This window comes from Achroia grisella, unplaced genomic scaffold (assembly GCF_030625045.1).
Source record: "Achroia grisella isolate CSIRO2021 unplaced genomic scaffold, CSIRO_AGI_Agris_v1 utg1186, whole genome shotgun sequence".
Lineage (NCBI taxonomy): Eukaryota > Metazoa > Arthropoda > Insecta > Lepidoptera > Pyralidae > Achroia > Achroia grisella.
Window position 1 is genome coordinate 4,454,894 of NW_026712592.1, and position 27,859 is coordinate 4,482,752.

Genomic DNA, 27,859 nt, shown 5'->3' on the forward strand with positions numbered 1-27,859 from the left:
GTAAATGTATAAATTATATTAAAATTGTCCAGTATTATAGTGTCTGGTGATAGTTAAAGGTGAGTACCTAGTTTCTAAAGTGAAATAAACAACTAATAGTTATCGATAAGTATCTTATTTGGATTAGTTACAAACGTACTTAGTATTTCATGGATGCTATACAAGATAATTATCTATAATGAACACTAAAAGATGCCAGTTAGCTAATTTACAATCATAATTGTCGTGCTAATAGGCTGTTGTAAAGATCTTGTATTCCATGTTTTGAGTTATTTCAATATTGTGTGTGGTTGTGTTTTTTATTCTATAACTGTAAGTATTAAAATAGATAGCTAGTAAATAAACCTTAATAGATATTTCCCTTGTCTTTATTATGTTTAAAACTATTTCTGTTCTATAAATTATAAAGTTTATTATTGCTTATTTTTGAAAAATCTCAATTTTGTATCACAAATATATATCTTTTCTATAGACATTAAACTATGCTTAATTAGTAACTTTTTAAGGTGATAGATTTTGTGAAAATGATTTGACAATTTTATTTTCAATTTTAATTTTACTACATTATTTCTTACTTATTTATAAAGTTCATGTAATATTATTTAGAAATACTTTGCAATTGCTTTAAATGAATCTGTTTTTTCCTCAGTAGTCCAGAGGTTTAGCATATTCCCAACTGCCAATGGTTGTGAGTGTGAATTCCAACATAATACATATATTTTTGTATGCAATACATATACTTTTGCCTTATCTTGATTCTTACTCACCAAAGGTAATCCGAAGAGATTGCTTAGTGATAAGCCTTTTGCATCAGTTAATGTGTATATATGTGTATAATTTTAATTATTTTCTGTATCTGTTGCAATAAGTAAATATAAAAGTATACAAATCAGATTTCGTAATGGATGATAATGTAATAGCAGTCCCATCTGCGTCAACAGTTTACTCTGGTAGGATGTCAGTGGAGGATGATAATTTAGCCCATCATGGCAATTTCACCAGGAATTTAGACAGATAGTGTCCAGGCAGATGTGGAGGTCAACCTGACACATACTATACATTGCTAGTCATGCACCCCCTATATCAATCAATTGTCACATGCCAATCATCAGATTTTATTAATTTTAATGTAGCTGTTGAGTTTTCCCAGGATTTGAACTTTTATGTCACATTGTCACACACATTATTATGTTACTCTTTGAAATATTGATATGCAATATTTCAACTTCAGTAAGAGGTGTATATATTTTATACACATTTTTGTTTAAGGTTTTAAGAGTTTAATTTTTAGATAAATATTGTTATTCTTGGTGTCAAATATGAAAAATAAAAAAAATATGTGACTGCAAAAGTAGGTAGTATCTTTTTTAAAAAGTAAGATAATACCTATCTTATTTTTTAACAATAGATGATTGTCTCATCTCTTCTTAGTATACTTGTAAAACTAGGACTGAATTGTAAAAAGATGTAATACTCATAGCGAAGTATTATTTTAAACCAACTGTACAATTGTGTAAGATTTCCAAAAACAGTGTACCATTATTTTATCCTCCACTTACACACAAAGTTATAAAATTTGCACTCTCTCTTTATTTATTAGTATACAGGTGTAGATGTAGATTGTTAAAAATTTCACTTGTACAAACTAATAAGATTATTCAGTGCACAGTTGGATACAGTCACAAACTTTCATTTTCAAATATAGTAGGTATTTACATTCTAATTAAGAATCTGATGTGAATTATATAATTGAAGCTAATTGAAGGCTTATTAAATGTATAATATTCAGTACTTGAGCAAATTTATATCTGTAGAAACTACCCACTAGTTTTATCTCGAAATATTAATGATAGACTAGACTAGAATGTAATAAAAATAATCTTTATTTCAATAAATTTAATTAAGTTAACTTAAGTACTTGATTACACTGTGTTTAAAACGGTTTTTGACCGTTGATTACAATTGTACACATTATAATATAATGACGGCCTCGCCTCGGTGTTCTAGCGATTTTACATACCGTCTTACCAACGAGGGTCGCGGGTTCGGTTAACAGTACAAACATTTGTATTCATGAAAATGATTGTTTGTCAGTCTGGGTGTTTTCTGTATATAATATGTATGCCTTTACGAAAAAAATATCTATATTATTTAAGATATTATATAATGTATAGATATAATATTATTTAAGAACTGCCGATGCTGTTACACGCGTCCTGGTGAAGGGTAAAAATCCCGTATACGTAATGTGAACCCCGAAAACCATTTAAAATACAGATTATTAAAAAGTGCTTATATCAAGTATATTTGTGTAAATAGTTATATAAGCGTATTCTGTCTAACTTTTAGACTAATATTAGTATATTTTTTTATTCTACCGCCCTTCGACCAATTTCAAATACTATATTATTATACTACTGTAATTTAAAATATGTGTCCATATCTGTGGAAAATGCTGATCAATTGTCTATTTATTTCATAAATAATTGTATTACAAATAACTTGCACAGTATTTCCTACCCAAGCTTATCTGCGTTAGGACAGCGTAAACAGCTTCCGTTAGCTGGCATATATAACAAATTATATCGCAAATTGGACTCTTAGCTAAACACAAATTAACAGTAGCGTATCAGCTGACTAAACAGGCAACAAAATATTCTCAAACCCAGTGTTTTTTTTTAATACAGCATAAAGATCTGTCCAGGAAAATCATACAAATAGTTCGTATGATTTATCTTATACGAACGATATATTTATATATATTAATCTCAGGACAATTCACACAGCGCCTTCTAGACCCAAGTTAAGCTAGCTAAAGCTTGTATTATGGGTACTAGATAACTGATACATATACATAGATATTTTTTTTTGTAAATACATACACATTATACATAGAAAACACCCAGACCGATACAAACAATCATACTCATGAATACAAATGTTTGTGCCGTGCGAGGAATCGAACCCGAGACCATCGGTCGTAAAGCAGTGTGCTAGACCGCTAGACCACCGAGGTCGTCAAATATTATATATAGCAACAACTATTCTTTAGGTATATCTAGCAGAATCTAACATGTTTATGTAGGAATTCTTGAATAGCCAGATAAAGGTAAATTTATAAGGATGTACTTAGACCGTACCGTATAATTCATATACTAGTGTATGAAATATACGGTATTACCACACAGATAAGATGTATTATTAAATTCGCAACCAATTTAATTGGTCAATATTTTCGTGACTCTAATTTTACCTCTTATTAATAGTATGAAATTAGTACACATTGTTCAAAGATCGCGCAGAGCATAATACTGCTTTCGTTTCTTGAATCGACACAAAATAATTACTGGGTGAAACTAATGCATGCATGACAAAATTATCTCTTTACATGTCAAACTGTTAATGAACTGTCTGTAGGCAATTATGTATATGAACGTTACGACGGTTAACTCAATTGGGGTAGTCAGACTCAGTCAATCGTGGATGTCGTGGTGAACGCACCACCAGATATGTATACCTACATTTCTCTTGATCTATATGTATCCAACAAGGCAGAGGAGCATAATGCTGGCTCCGACTAATTTCTAGTTCGCTACCAATCTTTTTTGTGAAAAGTGAAAAAAGATTGGTATAGTAGAAATAAAAATATTCTTTATTAAAATAAACTCAACAAGCGCTTTTAAATAGTCATATTTATTCTACCGAACGCATACTCATCACAAGAAGAATGAGAAAGAAACTTGTGTGCTGCTCTTTTGAATAAATGTTATATTAAATGATTAATTGCACATTAACAAGTAAGAGGCATGCGATCATCAACATAGAAACCGCTGCGGACTCTTTCCTGATGCAATCAGATAATATTGTCAGCGCTATGAAATTAAATCTTTTTCTACAAAGACATTATTTAATTAAATAAACAACATCATTATACAAATTTTATAGTAAGCACTTTTACAGAGAAAAGAGAGTCAGAAATGAAATTTAAATGGACATACAATTTTTTTTTTAAGTTGGTGTAACCACTATGCCCTCAATTGGATGTATTAATTTAAATTAATGTAACAATAATGATAATTAATTTTATAATTTACATTAAAAAGTGACTAGTGGCCATTATGAAATTCAGATTGTCTTAAACTTGGTATGTTTGTAATTCGATACATTCTTCTCTGTGGTTACTTTATCTTTATATTAAATACATGAAGCAAAAACTTTGTACCCATTTTTACAAAAATTACGCGGATAGAGGAGTATGAAATTTTGCACACAGTAGTTTATATAGGGTAGGAGTGCTGAATGATTTTTTTTTATTATGTCTAAAAATGACATTAAGAGGCCTTTCACATTTTTTGGCCTAAAAGCAGTGTCTTTGGGGTTCTGGTTCTAAGAAATTAAGAGTCGCATATACATTTTTATTCCTGAATTATATAGATAGATATCTAATCTTAAAAACTACATCTTTGAAATGTTAATTTTCTCTTTGTTAGTCTTCCTAATTTCTAAAATAGTTTATTCAAAAACGCTAAATGACAGAAGTTTGGGGTCGTCGTTCATTAATAAACAAACATAAATTGATATGATATCTTTACTAAAACTTGATAATTACTTTATACATTGAGACAGCATCGTCCTTTTTTTCATTTTCAACTTAAATATCTAAAAAATTGATCATAATTAAACCCGAAGTTTCAACAAAACTTTGCCATAATCATTTCTAATTTTCTCATAAATACAACGAAATTTTTGCATAAAAAAAACATAATAATAAAGTTAATATACTTATAAATTAGAAATATGAAAAAAAAATATAAGCTTCTAAGAAAAAAATAAACAATAATAATAATTTAAAGTTGTATAAATTCCGTTGCGCCAAAAGTAAATTCTCAGTGCTGCGCTAGCGCTCGTCGAGGTAGGACCTATGCCATTTTTTACAACACCGCTAAGATAGACATTGGTCAGTGAACATTAGTATAGAGCGACTAAACAATTTTGATAATTTAAGTAATATTTAATTAATTTTGCTAATATATACTTATTTCTACGAATATTAATTTAAAGTTGTTGTTAAATATAATATTTATTTTAGCATGCCAAGACAATATATATATATATATAAATAAAACCTACCTACCCTGCTGGACTATGAAAAGCACAAGAGCATGGTATTTGGTCACACTAATGGCAATTAATTGTTAAAATTAAGAGAACATTTTAGTATTTTTTAAAATAACGCTTATCTGAGAGAAAAATGTAAGAAAATGTAAACCAATTTTACTCTATGTTTATTTTGAAGTTTTTTTTCTAAATTAAAATAGGGTTATTGTTTATAAAAATACCATTATTATTTTTACGTACATTTGTCTTGTATTATATAGTGTATATCATCTAGTATGCAATGTGGATTGTAAATAAATTACCAAATTATATATAAATTATATTCCTTAATGTTTAGAGATATTTTATCCAATTTTATTTTATTTTACACAATACAGATATTTCTAAATTGCAGCTATTCTGTTATTATACTCGTTGGACTTTCATTACTGTACAGTTATGTCAAATAATTATGCGTGTTTGGGTGAAAAGTCAACAACATTATAAATGTTTTTATTTAGAGACTAGTTTTAGCTCGCGGCTTCGCCCGCGTGAATATGGGATATATAGGTTATCGCGCGTTTAAAGATCCGTGTACAGTATTGGGACGTTATATATAAACCTTCCTCTTGAGTCTATCTATTCTGTCTATTAAATAACAACGAATCAAAATCTGCGTAGTTTTTTAAGATCAAAACATGCATAGATCTATTACATGTGTAGATGATATTTTAACCGGAAATTGAAGCCGTTAAAATGGTATTGGCAGATCCGTTGGAATCATCGGTATTCTTGGTATATAAGCTGGTTGCCCAGCTAACGTACCGGTTATAATGGTCTACAATTAAATTGTCTTTCAATTCTTTAGTAAGCAATATATCCAATGGGACGCCATTGCACATGTTCGGCGGGCTTAAATTTCATGACTGGATCATGCTTTTGAGAAATTCCTTCCTCAAGTTTGAGCATTTAGTGTGGGAAATCACTATTTGTGCTTCCATAAAAATGAGCTCTCAAATTTGTCAGTGGTTTTAAACTTTCAATTAAAGTCCATAAGGGAGACGATGTTAATGACACAGAGAGTCTTTCAGAAATCTCCAGCAAAAGTATAAAAGTAATCCCGCCAATGAGAGCAGAGGTGTTTCTAAGGTCTTTTAAGGTTCTGTCCAAAATCTCTATAGCTCATGGTGATTTCATTACATATAATCAATGAGGCGTCTTATAATAATTTATAAAAAGGTTTGACATTAACAATTAATTATTTATCAAGAATCAAGAATCGGCCAACCAAGAACGAGAAGCTGCAATATCAGCCAATATCATGCGGCGACGTCAATGATGCAGGAACAGCAATGATAGCAGTTGAAGCTTTTGTTTTTTACAACTTAGAATGGCAAACAAGCTGACGGCTCTCCTGATGGAAAGGGGTAACCGTCGCCTATATACTTGAGCAGTACCTGCCATGTTCATACCAGCATATTGTTTCCCTCATGCCTTGCCATTCCTGAAAACTCGGGTGTTATTCCCCTGTACCTTGTAAATTCACTACCATATATATATACACAGGTAGTCTATATAGATAGATATACATATACACAGATAGTATACCCTGAGAAAGGTCATAGACTACTTTATAGTGCGAAAAAAGTATTGTAAGGGATTAAAAGCGGAGATCAAAGGTTGTATAAAAGTATCGTCATTGTTTAAGTGAAACAAAGAAACTTTTTTAGGTTATAATCTAAATATATTTCCTTTATTTGGTCAATTTCATTATACCACGCTGACGAAGTCGCGGACACACCTAATATACATATAAGGATGGGACTTTTAAATCAAAACAAAGCCTTGAAAACACAACTATTATATATAAATAAAATAATTATTTGCTAAGTATAATATTTAGAACAAGTGAATATGGCAATAATGTATCCGACTCTTATAATAAATTATATTGTATCTATTAATAAATAAACTGAATTAATACGTAAGAAGAATTAATTAGTAAATTTATGTTATAGTAATTTCATCTTCCTGTCCCAATTATTTGTTACTCATATTACTTAAGGTTTTGGCTTTTAGTTGTACAATCGGCCAGCATCCTGACATCAACCCTCTAGGAATAATATAATAAAAAAATATGGTCATTATTAGCACTTTGATAATTAAGATAAATCACGTTATTTAAAAAATCCAATAAGTAGTTTATGTTACTCAGTTAAGTAGAAACATATCACATTATTAATTAAAATATTACAAGGATCAAAATGGTTCATACTAAATCCACACCGATTGAGCTACACGGTTATTTGCGTCTGTGTGCGTGTATTACTGTATGTGTGCGTAAATCCATGCGATTATACCTAAAGTTGAGCGGCATCATTTTGTAATAGGCCTCTTAATTAAAAACTTTACACATACTACTATATATTTGACACACACACATACACGAATACGCTTTTGTTTAATTATTAATGCTCATTCAAAAATCTTTTTTGTTTTTATTACGGTCGAAATTTCCACTGGGCTCCAGTCAATTTAATACAGTATTATTTGCTTGCAGTAAAGTAACATGGACAGCGCTGACACCGCATCTTTGCGCGCCATGGCGGCACAGTGGAGCCTCGCCGGTGACAAGCAGCTGTTAGACGTTCTTCATAATATTCACGAGGTTGTATATTGTTCAATGAAAGTTAGAAATTGATAAACACATACGATTTATCACAACCATTTACACAGCGTTGCATATAACAAGTTTAACTGAATTGATTTACGCCAAAAATCAATATTTTCTGTATTATTCAATTGTAACGACTTAGGTCGTATGTTTACATAATTACGTAATATAAAACAAAGTCGCTGTCGCTGTCTGTCCCTATGTATGCTTAAATCTTTAAAACTACGCAACGGATTTTGACGCGATTTTTTTAATAGATAGAGTGATTCAAGAGGAAGGTTTATATATATATATATAATACACGTACAACCGTGCGAAGCCGGGGCGGTTAGCTAGCATAACAATAAATACAGGAGTGTTTATCTGTTTGTTTATTATACTTAATTATTACTTTGAATATTAATATTTAACGCGATAGATAATATCATGAACATATATAAAATGCTAAATCAATAATGATAAATCTTGTGATGTGAAAGACCCTAACTATCATAATTACCAGATGAATCCAATTACTGTATCGCTGGAAATACTATGTAACGGTCTACCTGATAGAAAGTGAAATCGCCAACAGACTTGAACAGACACTATAGACAGAATTTACCACAAATGCTGTGTGCAGTCAAAAATATTTCTAATTAATACAACGTTTTAATTATTTATGAGCATTTTAATTAATATTAAATAAGATTTCTTTCTTTCTGTAGGCGTAAAAAGCCAAGCTTACTTCGTACCCGTGCTATACAGAATAATAATAGTTCAAAAAATTTTATCTGTCAATAAAAGACATACTAAATTCTACAATACATTATTGAATACCGCACCCAATTCAGTTACGCCGTTTTTAAGACGAAGGCACTCGAAATGCACGCAAATCGGTACACATAAATATACCATATCTACTGTGATTTCGAATACTGCGTTTACAAGTTAAAAGGCACATAGTATATGATATAATGATGCATATATATAAATACTTACTCTTTTATATTCTGGTAAGAAATATGCGGAAAATATATTTATAACTGTGGTTTGTATCTACGCTGACCAACTCATCCTAATTTATGATAAGAACATTCTATTGTATTTATATATAGTTCAGTTTCAGTACATAACGGTCTTCTAAATTGTTGTAATATTTGTTTTTTAATTAAACTCCATGTGTTTTAATAATACTCATTTCACTTAAAATTAAATAAGAAGAATTCTAAGGTAAAGTCAATCAATCGTATCGTTTGTGGAGATAAATAGAATCCAAACTATTATGATATTAATGCAAAACTTTGTGTATTTTTGATACCTTTACCCCAATAAGGGGAAATAAATAGTGTTGTAAGTAGCAGTTAGTATTATATTAATAGAGCATGAAACTTTCATTTACATGAACATTATGGATTTTTTGCTTTCCTTTCTTATTTTTATTATTGTTTTTTTTATAATGTTGTCGTCAAATATTGTCAAAACAATAAGACTGGCGATATATAGTATTTCGTATTGTTTTTAACCGTACCACAGATAAGATAATATTACATACTCGTACTGTTTTCTGCATTTAGTCCTATAACGTACGATTAAAAATTAGATGTTTTTGGCAAATCTATTTGTTAAATGCTAATCATGTGACATTCAAGAATGCAGTGATATAGGTGGTTTTTATATAATATATAAGTTCCTTGAGATCTGCTAATGATCATAAAATAAACAGCCCTTATAATAAATGTTGTAACGCCATTTCGTATTTTTTATATTTATCAATAGTATGAATGAAATGTCTTCACTACAAAGAGAAATTCTTTTTAATGCGTTGTTTCAACTTCGTTATTGTTACAGAGTCTCGTGTCGCGATGTCAGGAGACGAATAGGGCGTTAGATGAAATGGCTTCATCGCTAGACGAAGCTACGATCGATCTACAGAATGTAAACAATAAGTAAGTTAATGACTAATTAAAGAAATTAATATTAGTATCCATGCTTACATTATTTTTAATATCCATGTTCTATTTTAAGTTATAAAGTATTTAATTATATTTAAAAATAACCCAAAATAATGCAGTGCGATATTTTGGCATCGTTCGATTTTATTGTTATTATTAATTTAGACCACAAATTCCGTATTAATTTATTAATACGAGGATACCAAATATCGTCACTAAAACAGTTGAATTATGCCATGAGTATTACCATTGAGCGATTTCAGAAACAACGCGGTTCTATACCTAGTAGTTATTCTACACAATATCGTCGCTTATGTTAAACTACATTTGATGTTTATTATTATACTTCTTAAATCCATCTGAATCTATTAATGGCATGTCTGTATTCTTCCACAAGGAAGAATACATATTGTTAGGTGTAACTTCCTGTGGTGGCGCCACCGTCGTGCGGCGCGTCTATAAAAGGCTGCGAAACCCGGATGCGGTCTTTGGTCGACAGACGTGCTCTCGAACGAATCTCCGTATCATACCGTGTTTGCTTTATAAATTCTTTTACTGATTTTGTTAAAATTAATTATACGATTTGTTATCAGTTTCTTTTATTTAATTAAATTTAGAGGTTACTCCTAACATAGAAGTGGGATTCGAGGCCATTTTTGGTCGCGAATAACATTTTTGACTAAGGATTGATTACATGTCAGTAGAAAACGCCCATCGTTACGAGAGCACGCTTCTCCGTTCTTTATCAAATATAGGTGAATGTTTGATGGATAGTCTCAACAATTGGTGTCGCTGGAACAACGTGCGGGTAGCTCAGCGAAACAGGGGTTCGCATATACTGCCGACGTAGATGCTGAATATTTGCCTGCGCCGGCACCGGAGATGAGCCAGTCGCCGCCCGCGCAGACAGTCGGCGCGCCAGCCAGACCCGCCAACGCGGCGCCAACGAGCGCACCTGGTGCGGTGGCGCGATCGGTTGCTACCTCAACAGACATTACGAAACGTCTTATCGACGTTTAATGTCATGAATCTGGTGAGATCTTTCCATTTTTATATTTCATACTTTTAAGTATGCGCAACATTGACGAGTAGTTGCGATGAAGTAGATCGTGGTCATTCAGTGAACCGACAGACGGTGTAGTTTTGTTGTTAAAATGAAGCAAGTGCGTAGTAACGTGAGTGAGTTAGTGATGATCATACTTGGTCATATATGATAGCAAACTACGTAGTATAGAAGTAGATTTTCAAATACGGTGCTATAGTTGCAATATAGTCGGGTAGTATAAATAAATTTAGTTCTTTTGAAAAATAAATACGGACAAAATATATGCGTTTTGTAAGAATATAGGTCATACTGAATACGCTTACTTTACAAAGAAATAATCTGAATTAGGCTAACGCAAGTTTTCGCCGTGACTTACTAGTGATAATGCACATTTACGAAATTATCGCGCCGTAATAGATACCCACAGATGTTTAGTACGATAGTGGTTCAACAACTTCTTTTAAATCAAATGATCGTCTTCGTGTTGTAAGATGCACATATTATGCTGTTTAGACGAAACGGATATCTGATTATACCCACAAATGTTTAGTACGATAGTGGTTCAACAACTTTTTTAAATCAAATGATCGTCTTCGTGTTGTAAGATGCACATATTATGCTGTTTAGACGAAACGGATATGCGGTCTGATTATACCCACAAATGTTTAGTACGATAGTAGTTCAACAACTTCTTTTAAATCAAATGATGGTTTTCGTGTTGTAAGGTGCACATATTATGCTGTTTAGACGAAACGGATATGCGCTTTGATTACTTTCTTACTTAATCTGCAAAATTCATAACATCTCACAAAAGTAACTTCTTAGTACCTTGTGATTATCTTAAAGACGTCGGTACTCAGTGGTAATGATATTTTTAAGATTGAAAAGACATTGCGTATACGAAATAACGATTTTTAGCGTATTTTTAGAAATTTTTTGAAAATAATATAGCGCGTAGTGAATCGATAGCGCGACTTCAATTGATAAATACACCGTTCCGTGGTGATGAAAAAGAAAATTTGTAGTCATAATGAATAAACATTCTGAATACTTTTTAGTGGCTCAGTCACAGCTATGGTCAATACCGTATAGAGATACACATTCGACTACTTGTTAACGAAGTAGCGTTATGTAGGTACGACGGTTAATTACCGAATCGACCATATAAATTATTTTACAGTTATAAATTAAGCATGCGTGTGAAAATCCAGGTTTACAATTCATTTCCGCTAAGTGTAATTACCTCGCTCCTGAGGTTGTGTATTAGGAGACTGGAACTATTTGTATAGTTGCTCTCCGAACGTATCCAAAAAGAAATGATGGATTCTTCGTTCAAACAAATTTCAATTTGAGCATTTCATTCATTCATCAAGTAATACTTATTTTTGAATCTTCCGCGTGAACTATCTTATCGTATAAGGAACGAGCGAGGAAGACTAAGTCTGTTGCTTTTTTGAACACTTGTGGTAACTGTACATTTTAAGTTCAAATGTGTGAATACAAACTGCGAATTAGTACTAAATCATTAAAATCTAAATATTAAATACGCAATCAATTGGTTGATTAAGTATAAGATTAAAGCGGTGTTTAGGAAAGTCTCTACAAGCAGTCCTCGTTCATGTGTATGACGGACAGAGAAAATAAACGCCGTAGTATTTTGGATTTTTACCAAAAACTGTAGAGAGCTGCTTGTTGCGGAATACGATGTTGTCGGTTGAGACGATGTATAATAAAAATGAACTGATCAAATGCAAACAATATCATTTAAGGAGAGCTGACATGGTTTGTGCAATATTTAGTTGATATTATTTAGTGATACTGGTCAGCTATCTTATTCGGTATATTTTTTGATACACCCAAATCGCCTCTTGAAATTTTAACGGGGAAAAGAATAGAAACTAGAGAGATGAGATCATCTCTATATTGTAATAAATCCGCGTTGCTTATCTTTGACCATTTACGGACTGAAGTCCATACGGATGCAAGTGCACTAGGTTACGGTACTAATTCAAATAGGAAAAGACGGACGTATACACGCATATTGTTCATTTTTGCAGATAGATTTAATTTGAGCTCGAGATACTTTGTTGTCAAGGCATTGCAACATCGTCATCTCATCGGAAAACATTTTAGTAGTAATAACTGCAACGCCCTGAAAATTATAAGAGATCTCTTGCCTAGGGTAGTGCGCTATGAATGTGCCTACAGGATCGTGATTTGACGTTTGAATATCGTAAAGGTTAGTTCATATCTCACGCATCGAAATCCTTTTAATAACCTCACGAATCGTAGTAGCATATGCTGCTGATGATGAGACTACTTGTACAAGGGCAGTTGAATAGTTTGCGATATATAAAGAAAATAAATCTTAAAGAAAATAATTATTAACATATCTCTATAGGAAAAAGTCGCGATTATTGTTATATTTCTAAAGACTACGTGTTGACCATATTGACGTGGAAACGTTGTCGAGTTCAAATTAGTTGACGGTTTCAAAGTAGGGTCCATCTTGTAAAGAAATACTATAGAGCACGGAATTGTTTGTTTAATGTGTAAACATGTTACCTTATACTTTATATCACGTTCCTCTCCACCCAATGTAGGTCCACTATACTTTCAATACCTTATGATGCATACATAAAATGTAACGAATACAAATATATTCTCGTACACTAAATGCTTTCTCTATTGTTCTAATCTATACAGAGTCAAAATATATAGAGTCAAAAAGGAACTTTTTGAGTTTTTCTAATGTAATTTGTATTTTTGAGATAAATTTTATCGTAAGGTATTTAGGTAACACCACGTGTAAGGTCTTTGTGCAGCATCGAGTGTGTTATAGGATACACCTCGTGTAAGGCTTTGTGCAGCGACGAGTGTGTAATAGGTAAGCACCTCATATAAGGCTTTGTGCAGCATCGAGGGTGCTATAGGATACACCTCGTATAAGGCTTTGTGCAGCATCGAGCGTGTTATAGGATACACCTCGTGTAAGGCTTTGTGCAGCGTCGAGTGTGTATTAGGTAGCACCACGCATAAGGCTTTGTGCAGCATCGAGGGTGATAAAGGATACACCTCGTATAAGGCTTTGTGCAGCATCGAGTGTGTTATAAGATACACCTCGTGTAAGGCTTTGTGCAGCATCGAGTGTGTTATAAGATACATCTCGTGTAAGGCTTTGTGCAGCATCGACTGTGTTCTCTACACCTCGTGTAACTTTGTGCAGCATCGAGTGTGTTATAAGATACACCGCGTGTAAGGCTTTGTGCAGCATCGAGTGTGTTATAAGATACATCTCGTGTAAGGCTCTGTGTAGCGTAAAGTGTGTTATAGGTGACCTCTCGTATAAAGCTTTGTGTGGCTTCTATGTATACAAGCTTAGATCAGATTTAAATTAGTCCTTGTGAGGCAACGTGATCCTACTTCCAAAAATAAAATGCTTACCACTAACTTATGGTTCACAGGTTGTGAAAGTTTTTAATTATTCTCCGAGCAATAGCCCTGAGAATACCATCAGCCTGGACAGAGCGCATAAGATTAGCAGTCGGACCAGACGACGCGCCGTGACCAGAAAGCATCGGGGACGATGCTCCGTAGGAAGGCCGTGTTTGTAACTTCCTGTGGTGGCGCCACCGTCGTGCGGCGCGTCTATAAAAGATTGCGAAACCGGTGTGCGGTCTTTTGGTCGACAGACGTGCTCTCGAACGAATCTCCGTATCATACCGTGTTTGCTTTATAAATTCTTTTACTGATTTTGTTAAAATTAATTATACGATTTGTTATCAGTTTCTTTTATTTAATTAAATTTAGAGGTTACTCCTAACAATATAATATTTTTTTTTCTAAATACTTGCATAACATACAAATGTCTAGTACCCATAATACAAGCACTGCTTAAAGTGGGACTAGATGGCGGTATTATTTGTCTAGGGTTATTTATTTATTACTATTAACTGCACTGGTTATTTAAAACAAGAAATGGATATAAAAAATAATGTGAGGTAGAATGAGCTTATCTCTTAAGGAGATATTTTACAGCCAAATAACGCTTTGACTTAGTTGGGAATGGTGGAGCACGAGTGTTAGGCTGACGATATAAATATATTTCAAGGAGAAAGGAACAAATTATTATTATTATTTTGTTACGTGTAGGTAAACATAACCACTCTATAAATAAATATAATACATAAAACTTGAGAAACCTAATCTAACTAATTTAATATACATATACCAATTCACACTACCTAACTACTACTACTAAGCGATGGCGACAGCTGGTCGACAAGATAGTGTAGAGTTATGATCCTCAGCAGTGAGGGAACGATTAAGAAGAAGATTCCACACTACATAAATTAAGCCACGCAGAGGGGACGTCGTTAAAATGTGATACTGTGACAACGAGTGACGAATTTGAACTATTAGCGAACAAATTGAATACTTCGATAATATTTAGCAAAATTATAAAAGATAATTTTTCACAACTGTGACCAGCTGTGGCAAAGTCTGAGGGGAGGGTTCGACGATCACTTATTGAAGACTTAGTTTTCGCTATAACATTTCAAATTATTGCATTATATGTAATATTTTCAGATTTATGGCGTTAAGTAACAGTCAATTCATAGAGAGCAGAGTTTATGATGATGATATTGATGTCACGGAACCAACTGAGCAACCAAAAGTACGTATTTATATAATGATATAGGTCTCCGAAACGGCTTATCCTATTTTGATGAAATTATATGTGTATACTCAGTAGATCTAAGAATAAGATTGTTATCTATTTTTATACCCTAAGAAATATGAGTGGCCCACCACATTTTTTTGTAATTTTTTGGAAAAAATATCTCCTATATTTTCCCTTCCACCAGCAACCCCTATTTTTTAAAGCGTTATTAATGTCTGCCTTCGAGGTGGCTGTATCCTTATTTGAAATATCTGTAATAACAGAAAATAAGCAATCACCTATTTCATTTTGCATTTCAATAAAATAAAAGTACTTTTCATATTATAGAGATATACTATATTCCATACAGGAACCCCAAAAACCAGAGGATCCTACAGTAGAGTTAGAGAAAATAAAAGAAGGCCTCAAAGTACTAGAAGACATGCATGAACCGCTGCACATTCTGCATGATACGGACAGCGAAAGTGATACTGAGGATGAAGATGTCGGAAGGTAATCACCTCAGTTTTACATGCAAACATAACCTCACGCCTGTATCAGAATATGACTAATTTACTTATTTAGTTCCTCAACCAGTTGGTTGTATCTTATTATTATTAATATTATAAACGAGAAAGTTTGTGAGTATGGGTGGATGTTTGTTACTCTTTCACGCAAAAACTACTGAACGGATTTTGATGAAACTTTACAGTAACATAGCTTATACATCAGAATAACATATAGGCTCATATAGGCATAACTCTCACGCGGGTGAAACCGCGGGAACAACTAATCTATACATATAAATAAAATTGGAGTGTCTGTTTGTAATATTAAAATAACCATTTTTTACTACATGTATATGAATATAAACACAGTACATACACCAAAATATAATTTTTGTCTGTCTGTCTGTCACTCTGTTTGTTCCGGCTAATCTCTGAAATGGCTGGACGGATTTTGACGGTACTTTTTTGGCAGGTAACTGATGTAATAAAGAGTAACTTAGGCTACTTTTATTTTAGAAAAATTAAGTTAAATTCCACACGGACGAAATCGCGGGTACAGCTAGTTACATATAAAAATATTTTATACATGATTTTAAACAGCTTAAAACTTAAATATATAATATATACCTATAATGTGTTACTTACATATTTGTTAATAATTATTATATTACGTTTATCAGCATGAGTCGTGCGTAATAAAATTAATAAATTTATGATAACAAACTTTACCGCAAGTACGCTTAAATATTTATAGTTTCAAAAGTGTGAGTGTAACTAGAAATAAATAATAATAATAAATAAATAACATTGGATATTTAACACAGCGCCATCTAGTCCCACGGTAACCAGAGCTTGTGTTACGGGTACTTTACATACGTACTTGATTATTTTCTTTTGTAAATACGTACACAATATCCCTATAAAACACCCAGATCGTATTTTGTATGATTTTGAAGATTGAGTATGACAAACAATTATACTCAATCTTCAAAATTATACAAAATCTACAAATTTACTACTATAATCAATAAATATACTTTTTTTTGTTACAGGTTAATTCTAAAACCTAAAGACTTGTATGCAGACCGTCCTCTGCCCTATATTATTGGATCAACCGCTTGGAAGAGCAAATGGCATGCTGGTAAGTAAATGAATTTAAACCATATAACCTCTTCTTAAGGTTCAACCATTAGAAATAACTGAGCTTCTGTTTTGTGTCTTTAATAATTCTTTGGCAGCGTCAAAATCAGAATTTATAGTAGATTCCTATAACGTACTCATTTCTTGAGCTCGGTCAAGGCTAAGGTAATAATGTTTTAAAAGAGGTACATAAGCACACATAATAATTTATGTAAATACCTGTAACAAAAATGTTGTACTCCGTTTTTAAGAAATTCATGCAAATGGCAGAATGCGTAATTTAGCAGTGTTGAAGTTTATATTTAACTGAATCTGCAATATTATTTGATAGAGACTGCTTTGTATCTCTATTTAATTATTTAATATTTTTCCAGATCTAATGAAAGTGAGTAAAATAATACTGCTATTTAAATCTGGTGACAAAGACAATATATCAAATTTTAGACCTATCTCAATTTTACCAGTATTTAGTAAGATTTTTGAAAAGATACTACTTACACAAATGTTAGCTCATTTTAATACACATGATTTATTTCATAAACAGCAATTCGGATTTATGAGTGGACGGTATACTACTGATGCAGGCATTAACTTAATACAAAGTATTTTCGGTGTCTGGGAAGATTCACAGGATGCCATTGGTGTTTTCTGTGATCTCTCTAAAGCGTTTGATTGCGTTGACCATAGGATATTATTACGCAAACTAGAACATTATGGAATTAGAGAAAAGTCCTCAGAACTCATTGGATCATATTTGCGCGATAGAATTCAAGTGGTAGACATTAAAGGAAGTAAGTCCAAGGGGTCATTTATAAAAATGGGTGTACCCCAGGGTTCTATACTTGGCCCATTTCTTTTTCTTGTTTACATAAACGACTTACCATACCAGTTTCAAAACATACTTGACATAGTATTGTTTGCTGATGACACATCACTTATTTTCAAAGTGAAAATACAAAGGATTTTAATAATATAAATATTGCTCTTGAGGATGTTCTAAACTGGTTTACATCAAATAATCTAGCGCTTAATTCAATGAAAACAAAATGTGTTAAATTCTCTTTACCAAATGTAAAACAAGTAACGACAACTGTTAGTCTGAATCATCATGTTTTGGACTTTGTTGATGAGACTTCGTTTCTTGGTATTGTAATAGATAATAAATTGCAGTGGGATCCACATATATTCACACTAGCCAAAAGACTAAGCTCGGCTGCTTTTGCTATCAGAAAAATTAGACAGTTGACTGATACTGCCACAGCGAAACTAGTGTATTTTAGTTACTTCCATAGTATAATGTCGTATGGTATTATATTGTGGGGAAGAGCGGCTGATGTAGAATCAATTTTTATATTACAAAAAAGAGCAATTCGTTCAATATATAATTTACCGTGTCGCGAATCTCTTAGAGAACGCTTTAAAGAAACAGGTATCCTTACTGTTCCCTGTCAATATATATATGAAAATATTATGTACGTACGCAAAAACTTAAATTTATTTCCAAAAAATAGTCACTTACACGCTTATAATACAAGGAATAAAAACAAAAAAAATATTCCTAGTTATCGTCTCAAAAAAGTAAGTACATCTTTCATGGGACATTGTATACGTTTTTATAATAAATTGCCAGATAATATAAAAAGAAATGTTTTAAATTTAAGTGAAGGCAAATTTAAGATACATGTAAAAAAAACACTGCTCTAAAGCTTATTATAAAATAAACGACTACTTAAATGACTACAATGTGTGGACTTAATTACAGTTTTAACTTTTGTTATGAGGCATATAATTTTTCCCATTGACATGGATAATGTAGTAACATTAAAGAAACTTATTATAAATGATTTTTTATAATTTGTAATGACATATTGTAAATTAAATAATGTAAATTTAATATTGTAATGGGTGAAAACTGTGATTGGTACAGCCTATGCTGTAAATAATATAATTGACGTAGTGGAGTAACCTGAAACAGTCATGCTCGCTATAAAGTTCTAACTTGTGGCGGCGTGGTGGGCCGGGCCGGGTCTCCCTCAAATATGGTTGAGTACAATGATGGCTGGCTCTGGCTACTTGTGGGGACTGGTCTGTTCAGGTTGTGAACACTGATTAAATTTTTTGTTCTTTGCGATAGCATATGCTGGTGGTCACTCTATTCTCCCAAATTTGAATTTTAAAAACTATATTTATTATAAACATGTTCCACTATTATTTGAAAAAAATACGAGCTGAGTTTCTTGTCAGTTCTTCTCATCTCGATATCATTCCGAACTGACGGTAGATTTGACATATCATAAGAGTCTGTAATAGACCTACATGAATAAAGATATTTTGAATTTGAATTTTGCAATTTGAATTTGTAGGATTGCTGCCAGACGATAGTGACACAGACAGCAGTGTGTCCAGACCTGACAGAGAAGTGGAGCAGTACTCAGACTCAGAGCCGGAGATTACGAACATACAGACAGATAAACAAGATCTGATCAACGACAGAACTGTACGTTGCTATAATCATATTATATACCTAAATTGCACTTTTACAACGCAATTTACTAAAGTTGCTCTAAATTCACAAACACATGCACACCTACACACAATAATGTTTATACGCATATATCTAAACATATTTTGAGTTATATATGTTTCAATGACTATATGGCAATAGGCATCTCTAAGGCTATCTGGATAAACGACACATAAAAAAAATCAACGCACCTATCGTATTCATAATTGTAAAAAAAATCTTTATTATAGGTATCTACAACCAGTTCTGAGATGGCATCAGAGCAGGATATATCACCGGTGAAGCCATCTCCAGCAGATGTTGCTGCAGAGCTGGCTAGGAGGCTCGGGGGACAGATGCCTCCTAGGGTATGTCCATATTGCGATTATCTGACTAAATTTTGCAAAAGTAACTCTTGAAAGTTATTGTGTATAGTTATTGGGATTGGATTGGGATTTGTTTCTTATTACACAAACAGATATTTTTGCCTTTAGATACCTGATCCTGAGCCGGAATGTACACATGCAAATCTAACCTCGAGAAAAGTTTACAGACCAGAAAAGCCCGTAATCGGTAAGTCATGATTATAATGTGCCGTATGTACTACTTGAGCTATTAACATGTGAGTAAAAGAATAAATATCTGCTAAAATATAAGACATTTTAAAAATTTTCATCATTTTCATTTCATCAATTAAAATATTTTCATGTTACAGAAAATTACCTCAGAATTATTATCTGTACACCTTTGTCACAAAATAAACAGCAATACTAGTTCATATACGTAGTATAAGTAATATACATGAGAGTTAATTTTTATAGGTACAGTGTTTGCTGATGAACCACCACCTCTTGACACCTATTCTGATGAAGAAAGCCAGGAAGACGATATTTTCGCGGAGCTACACAAAGGCAAACCTTACATGCGTAACAATACGGAACACAATCGCGTAACTGAAGATTTGTTTGGTGGCTTGGACCGAAGAAAGACTGATGATGACATTTTTAATGAAAATAACCAGGTATACTTTTTATTTATAGTACAATCAGGACAAATATAAGACTTATATCTCTCAATCTGAGACTATATTTTGTATTAAACTACAAAATATCAACTCGAATCTGATAGAGATATTCAGTGGATTACGTATACAGTTGTAAATATAATTTATTTCGTTCCAATTGCAGTTGCACGTTACACACAAACTGTTACTTAGCAACAATACTTATTTTAAATGTGATGGATTATACTTTTTCTACTTCAATCAATGTGCCTAATACGGTCCCTTAATCCATTACATTTAAGACATTCTACATCTCTACATTTAAATAACATACATAATATAAAACAATATACAGAAGAGTAAACAATAGAACTACTAGCAAAAAACATATCCAAAATTAAATCTGTTAAAATACTAATAATTTCTGTTGGACCTATATGTGATGGATTATACTTTTTCTACTTCAATCAATGTGCCTAATAGAATCTCGAAATTTGTAGTTGCTTATGAAATGGTTGAGACCCGGAAACACAGCAAATGACAAGGTTTCATTATAAGACTGACGTGTTTAGGTCCAACATTAAAAAAATATGATTTATACTTCTCACTCTACTAGATATATAATCGTTATTATAGCGTTTGTGACGAGTTGGATAGGTCATCAATAAAAATGAAATTAAATTTATACAAAAAGGTGATTATAGTTTCAAATTTGTAGCAAAACTGCAATACATATATGTGCGGAGTAAGGCTATTCGAACGCGTTTAGTTCTAAAGTAGCGCGAGAACTAATTTGTTGGTATGAAAGTATCGGTATATATGTGAAAAAAGGTATAGTGCAATAATAGTACATCAGACGTAAGACTATACAGATATGACATTTTAAACTTGATGAATGCAAGTAGTAGTGATCACTAAGAAAGTTTTGACGAAAACTCCAATAAAGGATATGTACATTTTTACCAACGTACCGCACGCCGTCGACAGGGAATTCATCCGCACACGCTAGACCCTAAGAAGTCTCAGACAGTGCGGTTTCAGACGAGCTTCTTCCCGCGTACACTTAGATTGTGGAATAAGTTACCTGCCGAGGTATGCTTGTTTACCACCAGAGTAGTATAAAAAAATGTACGTAAAGGAAGACGTGGATAACATGGTCTCTCTGCTTATGGCATAAATATCAAATCAATCAAGATGACATATATTCCCGATCAAATCTCTAATAATTAACTATGAAACTTTTCCTTCTAGCCAATAAAACCCGCTACTCATGATCGATATGGAAATGCAGTGGAATCAGATCCGGAAATGTTTGTAGATACCCCGCAACCTAAGACAATAAATCAAGAAACACCAAGTTCGCCTACAGTTAGTACGGTAAAGGTAAATGAAAATACTACTATAAAAAATATTCTACATTAATATTATTACGTTGCAAATTATTGTGTATTATGAATATAGAACTGGAACTGATTTCCTAAAAAAATATTATGAAAACAATACAATGATATATCTTACATAAATACGATTTAAATAAATATATACACATATGCATTGTTTTAGCATATATAAAACTTATTGTTATAGTCGCAGAGGACACTATTACAGATATAATAAAGCTTTTAGTTCTGTCTTGATCTATGGCAAATCTTAAAGTTGAAAGAACGATACAATCTTTCTTTTATATCATCATAATTTTCTGTTTGTATATTAAGTCCAAATTTAGTTTTTTATATACAAATATCGGTGGATCTCCTAAGGTATTTTTTTTATTCATTTTCAGAAACCAGTAGGTGGTATATCATTATTTGGTACGAAGAAAGGAACTGAAATTGGGGCCGCCATCATGAAACGTAACCGTAAACGGTCATCGACTGATGACGAAACTGAAAGTGAAGAAATATCTCAAAATGTGAAAGATAAACCTGAACTGAAAAAGGAGAGAGATATATTTGATGACCTTTTTGCTAAATCAATAAAGGAGCAAAAAAAAGTGGAAAAAAACATTGAAAATGTTGAAAAGGAACGGAAAGAAATAAAAAAGCTGGATTTGTTTAATGATGATTTATTCGATGATATAGACGATATTTTTAGTACAAATATTACCAAAGTCAAAGAACCAAGTAAAAACAAAATGTCATTATTTGACGATGACGACGACCTGTTTTCCGATATTGCTGTAGTAAAATCCACCGAACAAGAAGTTAAAAGTAGTAAAAACATTTTTGATAGTGAAGATGATTTATTTTCTGATAGAACTGTTGAAAAGACTATTTTAGAAAATCACAACAACAATGCTCAAAATGCCAGTGAAATAAATTCACAGAAAGTGGAACAATCTAAAATATTTGATGATAATAGTGATAGTGACTTATTTAATACTGAAAGTGTAATAATTCCTACAACTGATTTAAACCTTAGTAGCAATGATTCATACGATAGAAAAATTATTAAGACACATATAAATAAACCTACAAGTTTAATTCCTAAAAATACCAAATTGGTAGTAAATGATAATTTATTATTTGATGATGAGGAAGGTGACGATCTTTTTAGTCCAAAAAATGCAATAAAAATTAATAGTCCAAATAGAACAATTGAAAGCATTGATAAAGCTAATGCAAATATTAAAAATAATATAATTAAAGAAAATATATTGAAAAAAGAGGAACATTATAAAAATTGGGAATTTAACGACAGCACCGTGAACGATAGTAACACACACGGAGAGGACGAAAAGTTCATTGAAATAGAAAATAATAATGAACAGATCATATCTAAAAGTGATAAAATTCGTAACCTAGAATCTAATCAACCAAATTTAGCGGAAAATGTATGGGATGATTTATTTACAAAACCCAATCAACTACCAAACAACAAATCATTGCCTGTCACATCTTCTAAATTATTCGATGACGATGAAGATGATAACTTATTTAATACAAAGCAAACCAAAGAAAAAACATTTTCATCCAAAGAAATAAATGAACAAGAAAATGTTTGGAGTGATGAATTAAAGGAACCTTTGAATACCGGATCTAAAGAAACTGTACCAGTGATCACAAGTTCAGAAAATAAACAAACGCAAAGAGATATATTAAATGAGTTCGATAGTAATTTAAGCAAAATCAATAGCTCTATTGGCATGTTAATAGGAATTAAAAATGAGAAAAATAATACAGAAACACAAATTTATGACAATGATGTCTCACAAAACATACATGATAATAACGAAATATTTAATGAATCAAGAACGCAAGACCAACACAGTCTTAATCAAGAAAATAAATGCTTTCCCGTTAACAATAAAGAGTCACCGTTAAAAAATAGTGAAGTGAATGAACAATTTATCTCAAATATAGTAGAACAGAAACAAAGAAGCTTTACACCGGACACTAATTTAAATACCAGTAAAATATCAGATGACGCTGATAACTCATTCATAAAAAATCGTGATTTTAACGAAAATACCACAGAAGGGGCTTCATTTACTCAACAAGAAAACCTACTTGTTGAGAAACCAGATGTATTTAGTGATATATTTAGTGAACCACCAGAATTTGAGAAGCCAAAAGAACCCAAAAGAAGTAAAAATGTTAATGCTTTATTTGATGATGACTCGGACGATGAAGCATTGTTTTTCAAGAAAAGTGATTCTACTTTAGATGAAAAGCCGGATGTCATGTCACCTCTTAGCGAAAACAGATTATTTGGTTTATTTCACGATGAACCACCAGCTATGGATATCGATTTTGTACCAAATACCAATAAGGTGTTAGATGATAACTTGTTCAATGAAGTACCTTCTGATTCAAATGTTGAAAACCCTGTAATTACCGAAGCTAAAATAGAAAATCTAAAAAATGCGGAACCCTCCGAAATACCAAAGTTGAGTGCAGAAACAGAAGTAAAGAAATCCGTCGGCAAACTCAAAACAATAAATTTTAATATAGACGTTAGTGCTTTACTACCTGGAGCTTCACCAAAAAAAGTGAAAGGAGTGGAACAAACTGATGGACAAAGTATTTCAATTAAAGGTGAGGATAACGTAAACAACAAAAACTGTGCTGTCGAAGATGTAGATCCCAAGTTAATTAAATCTGTAAGTTTCGAAGGCGACCCGAAATCGATTGTATTAGATAATAAATTATCTAAAGAAAGAGCCAGGATACAAGTAAAAAGGCGACCTTCTAGTAGAAGAGCTAGAAAGGAGGCTGTAAGGAAATCTGCTATTGATTTTGGTGAGGATTCAACTGATAATTCAACTTCTATTGAAGAACCTCCAAAAACTGTTAACTTAGATGTAGATAATGAAAACCTCAAGATTGGTGATTCGAGTAGCGATTCAAAAATTGATAACACAAATTCAAGCCTACAGCATAATATAGAAAAAAAGGCACCTGAAGTAGTAAAATCTAAAGTTGTTTATGTGTTACATGATGAAGATATTTTTACGAATATCGATACTAACCAGCGAATACAAAGCGATAAAGTTTTAAATCTAGTGAGTGATAATGATTTATTTACAAACAAAAAGGATGAAGTAATCTTTATAGAAAAAACTCATAAACAAAATGAAGCTAATAGTTCCTCACATATACAAAGCGAAACAGATATCAGAAATAAAGCTATCGATACTTCAACTGACACAAAAAGCTTAACTGGTGTTAGAGAAGACTTAGGCACAAAAAATAATCAAATAGAGACTATGAATGCAAATATGTATGGAGTGCATAAACCAAAAGAAACCACAGATAAAGATAAAGCAGCAACGAAAGTGAAAAAGTCTATTTTCGATGATCTAAGTGACGACGAGGACGAATTATTTAATAAAAGCAAATCTAAACCAAAGGATATATTTGATTCTGATAGTGAAGGCGAACTATTTGGAAAGAAGGATGTGAAAGAAAAAAAGAAATTTGAAGGCAAGAAGACTCTGTTCAGTGATGATGAAGACGATGAACTGTTTGGTGTTAAAACAATTAACACTACAGGTTAGTTATTATTTTAGATTTTACTCTTTGCAGATTTGTGACATTTGTGTTATAGCTACTTCCGATCGTTGCGGGGTCGCACGGAACAAACATTTTTTTCATGAGTATAATTGGTCTAGGTATTTTCTATATATAATACGTATGTGATTACAAAAAAGATAACTTTGTGATTTTGTGTGAAAACTATTTTTATTTAGTATACTAATAAGAAATTATTTATTCAGATATTCCAGTCCAACTCGCACGACAAGCAACCAAAGAGGTCGTTTCCAAACCAACTGAACCAGTTTTCGAAGACCCGTTATCTTTATTGGGAGATGATGATTAATATGCGTTTAAGGAATATACCGATGACATTTATTAATTTACGCTTAAATACGCTTTTATCATTCATCCAATAATGTTAAATAAGGATGACAATACAAAGGTGAGTGGAGGCAGCTATTTATCAAGATTAGACTGCTCATGAACTCTGGATCTCGGGTCTAGCCACATGCATCACCAGTTATGAAGTTGAATCAACACAAAGTATTATATGTACATTTTGAAATTTAGTATATAATTACGTAGTGGAACATTTTCATTATATTCCATGTAATTAGGTCTTTTTTAGATCTCAAAATTGGTCATATAAGATAGTCCGTCTTTTACATTTTCTCCATATTATTTATAAGATTAAATGGCGATAACAAAATAACTAAAGTTTCAACTAAAATTATAAAACCATGTTAACTGTTATCTTGGTTTACGGGCTACCCATATGTTACGTCACAGCTTGAGGGGCAAGGAGTGTCGACAAAGCGTGTCAAGGAGTGGTAGGAGGTCCTTAATTTTATGACGTCACAAAATTAAGTAACTTTTAAAAGATATGTGTCGCCATGATATGGAGGAGGAGGGCCTTTCAAACGTGACCAGTTATAGCAAGGACGGGGGTAGGGGTCAAAAAAAATTTTGTGATGTAATTTATTGATGACCCCATATGAGTGATACATATTTCATAAAATGTTTCCTTTATGACCAATATTACAATTTCGCTACAACATATACAAAATGCCTATATTAAGCTCAGAATATAAGTAGTTATATTGCATGGCCTTACGTAGTCTGTTATATGTTTAGATACTACATTATTATAAACTAATGCAGAGTATTGCCTTTTTGTACTACATGATACTTTGAATTAAATTGTATTTATATTATAAGTGATAGTATTCCTTCTGTGGCTTAATTATAAATTTCCTGTTTTTTATTGTTATTAGCGTTAAGTTATTTAACTAGTATTTATTATAGTTGTATTCTGATTGTTAACAAAGCTTCTCGGTATATACTCAAATATAAAGAAATAGTAAAACTATAATAAACTTAGTTGTGTCACAATTTATGAAGTGGTTGGGTATATACTCTATACTATACTTTACAAGCATCCTTAAGATTAACGTAATGTCAGAAAAACTTGAAATCTATTTTGACAGCCATATGCAGCAGTCTACAGTAATCCGTCATGTACCTGCAATATTAATCGGAGACTGAATAAAATGTAGCCTCTTTTAATGGGAAAAATAAAGAGTTGGTAAGAATTGCCAGTAATATACCCCGATCGATCCCCCCTCCAATTTAAACGGGGATCGAAATTACGACGGCCTGCGGTGCTCTCAGCCTAAAGTCGTATCCGTCAGGCGGGAGTTGACCTTCATCCGCTCCATAAGTCCTTCCGTGGGTTTGGAGCGCCCCCTGCACTCTCCCCCTATCGTCCGGTGAACCTGTAAAAGCCAGCTGCGGCCAAGAGTTATTTAATAGAGTAGTTTGAAAAAAAAATATATTTAGTTCTAGCAAAAATATTTTAACATATAATTTACATTCTTTTCATATGTTATAATTAATATTTTTAATAACATCATTGTAATATGTAGCAGAATGCATTTTGTTAATTTTATATTATGTATAGTCACATTTTTAGATTACAGAATTTTTGTAACGTAGATGGCGCTTTCGCCAGGCCTTTATAATAAGGCTAAGAAATTTATGATATTGAAATGTATCTTTCCGTGATATAATTACTAAATTTCTCATATTCATGATTCCTCATAGTTTTACGGTATATTATTGAATACTTTTTGTACCTATATAAAATTGCTAGAGATAATGCAAGAGATTTCTGAGAAAGTATTCATATTAATTATTATTATCGACAAATTATTGCTATATATAAATTTTAATAGATATATCTCTATATTATACTGTTTAGAAATACATCAAGTGACATTTATTGAAATGTATAGAAATAATGTTATTAAATT

The 27,859-nt window shown here is 32.2% G+C and overlaps 1 protein-coding gene across 1 annotated transcript; it reads left to right on the top strand.

Moving 5' to 3' along the window:
- On the top strand, positions 1–27,841 carry LOC131853998 (WASH complex subunit 2). Its single transcript, XM_059205121.1, has 13 exons — positions 1–59; positions 7,658–7,765; positions 9,602–9,699; positions 15,341–15,428; positions 15,784–15,926; positions 16,975–17,063; positions 19,426–19,559; positions 19,817–19,933; positions 20,060–20,138; positions 20,387–20,586; positions 21,820–21,951; positions 22,352–25,562; positions 25,787–27,841. The coding sequence occupies exons 2-13, from the start codon at positions 7,667–7,669 to the stop codon at positions 25,888–25,890; spliced, it is 4,494 nt and encodes a 1,497-aa protein (XP_059061104.1). The 5' UTR covers positions 1–59; positions 7,658–7,666; the 3' UTR covers positions 25,891–27,841.
- Positions 27,842–27,859: the final 18 nt, after the last annotated feature.

Bases quoted from the DNA above. Each gene is read 5' to 3' on its own strand.
- LOC131853998 (XM_059205121.1), top strand. From the start codon at position 7,667: ATGGACAGCGCTGACACCGCATCTTTGCGCGCCATGGCGGCACAGTGG. The intron at 7,766-9,601 runs GTTGTATATTGT...TTATTGTTACAG, and splicing joins TTCTTCATAATATTCACGAG to AGTCTCGTGTCGCGATGTCA. The intron at 19,560-19,816 runs GTACGTTGCTAT...TCTTTATTATAG, and splicing joins ATCTGATCAACGACAGAACT to GTATCTACAACCAGTTCTGA.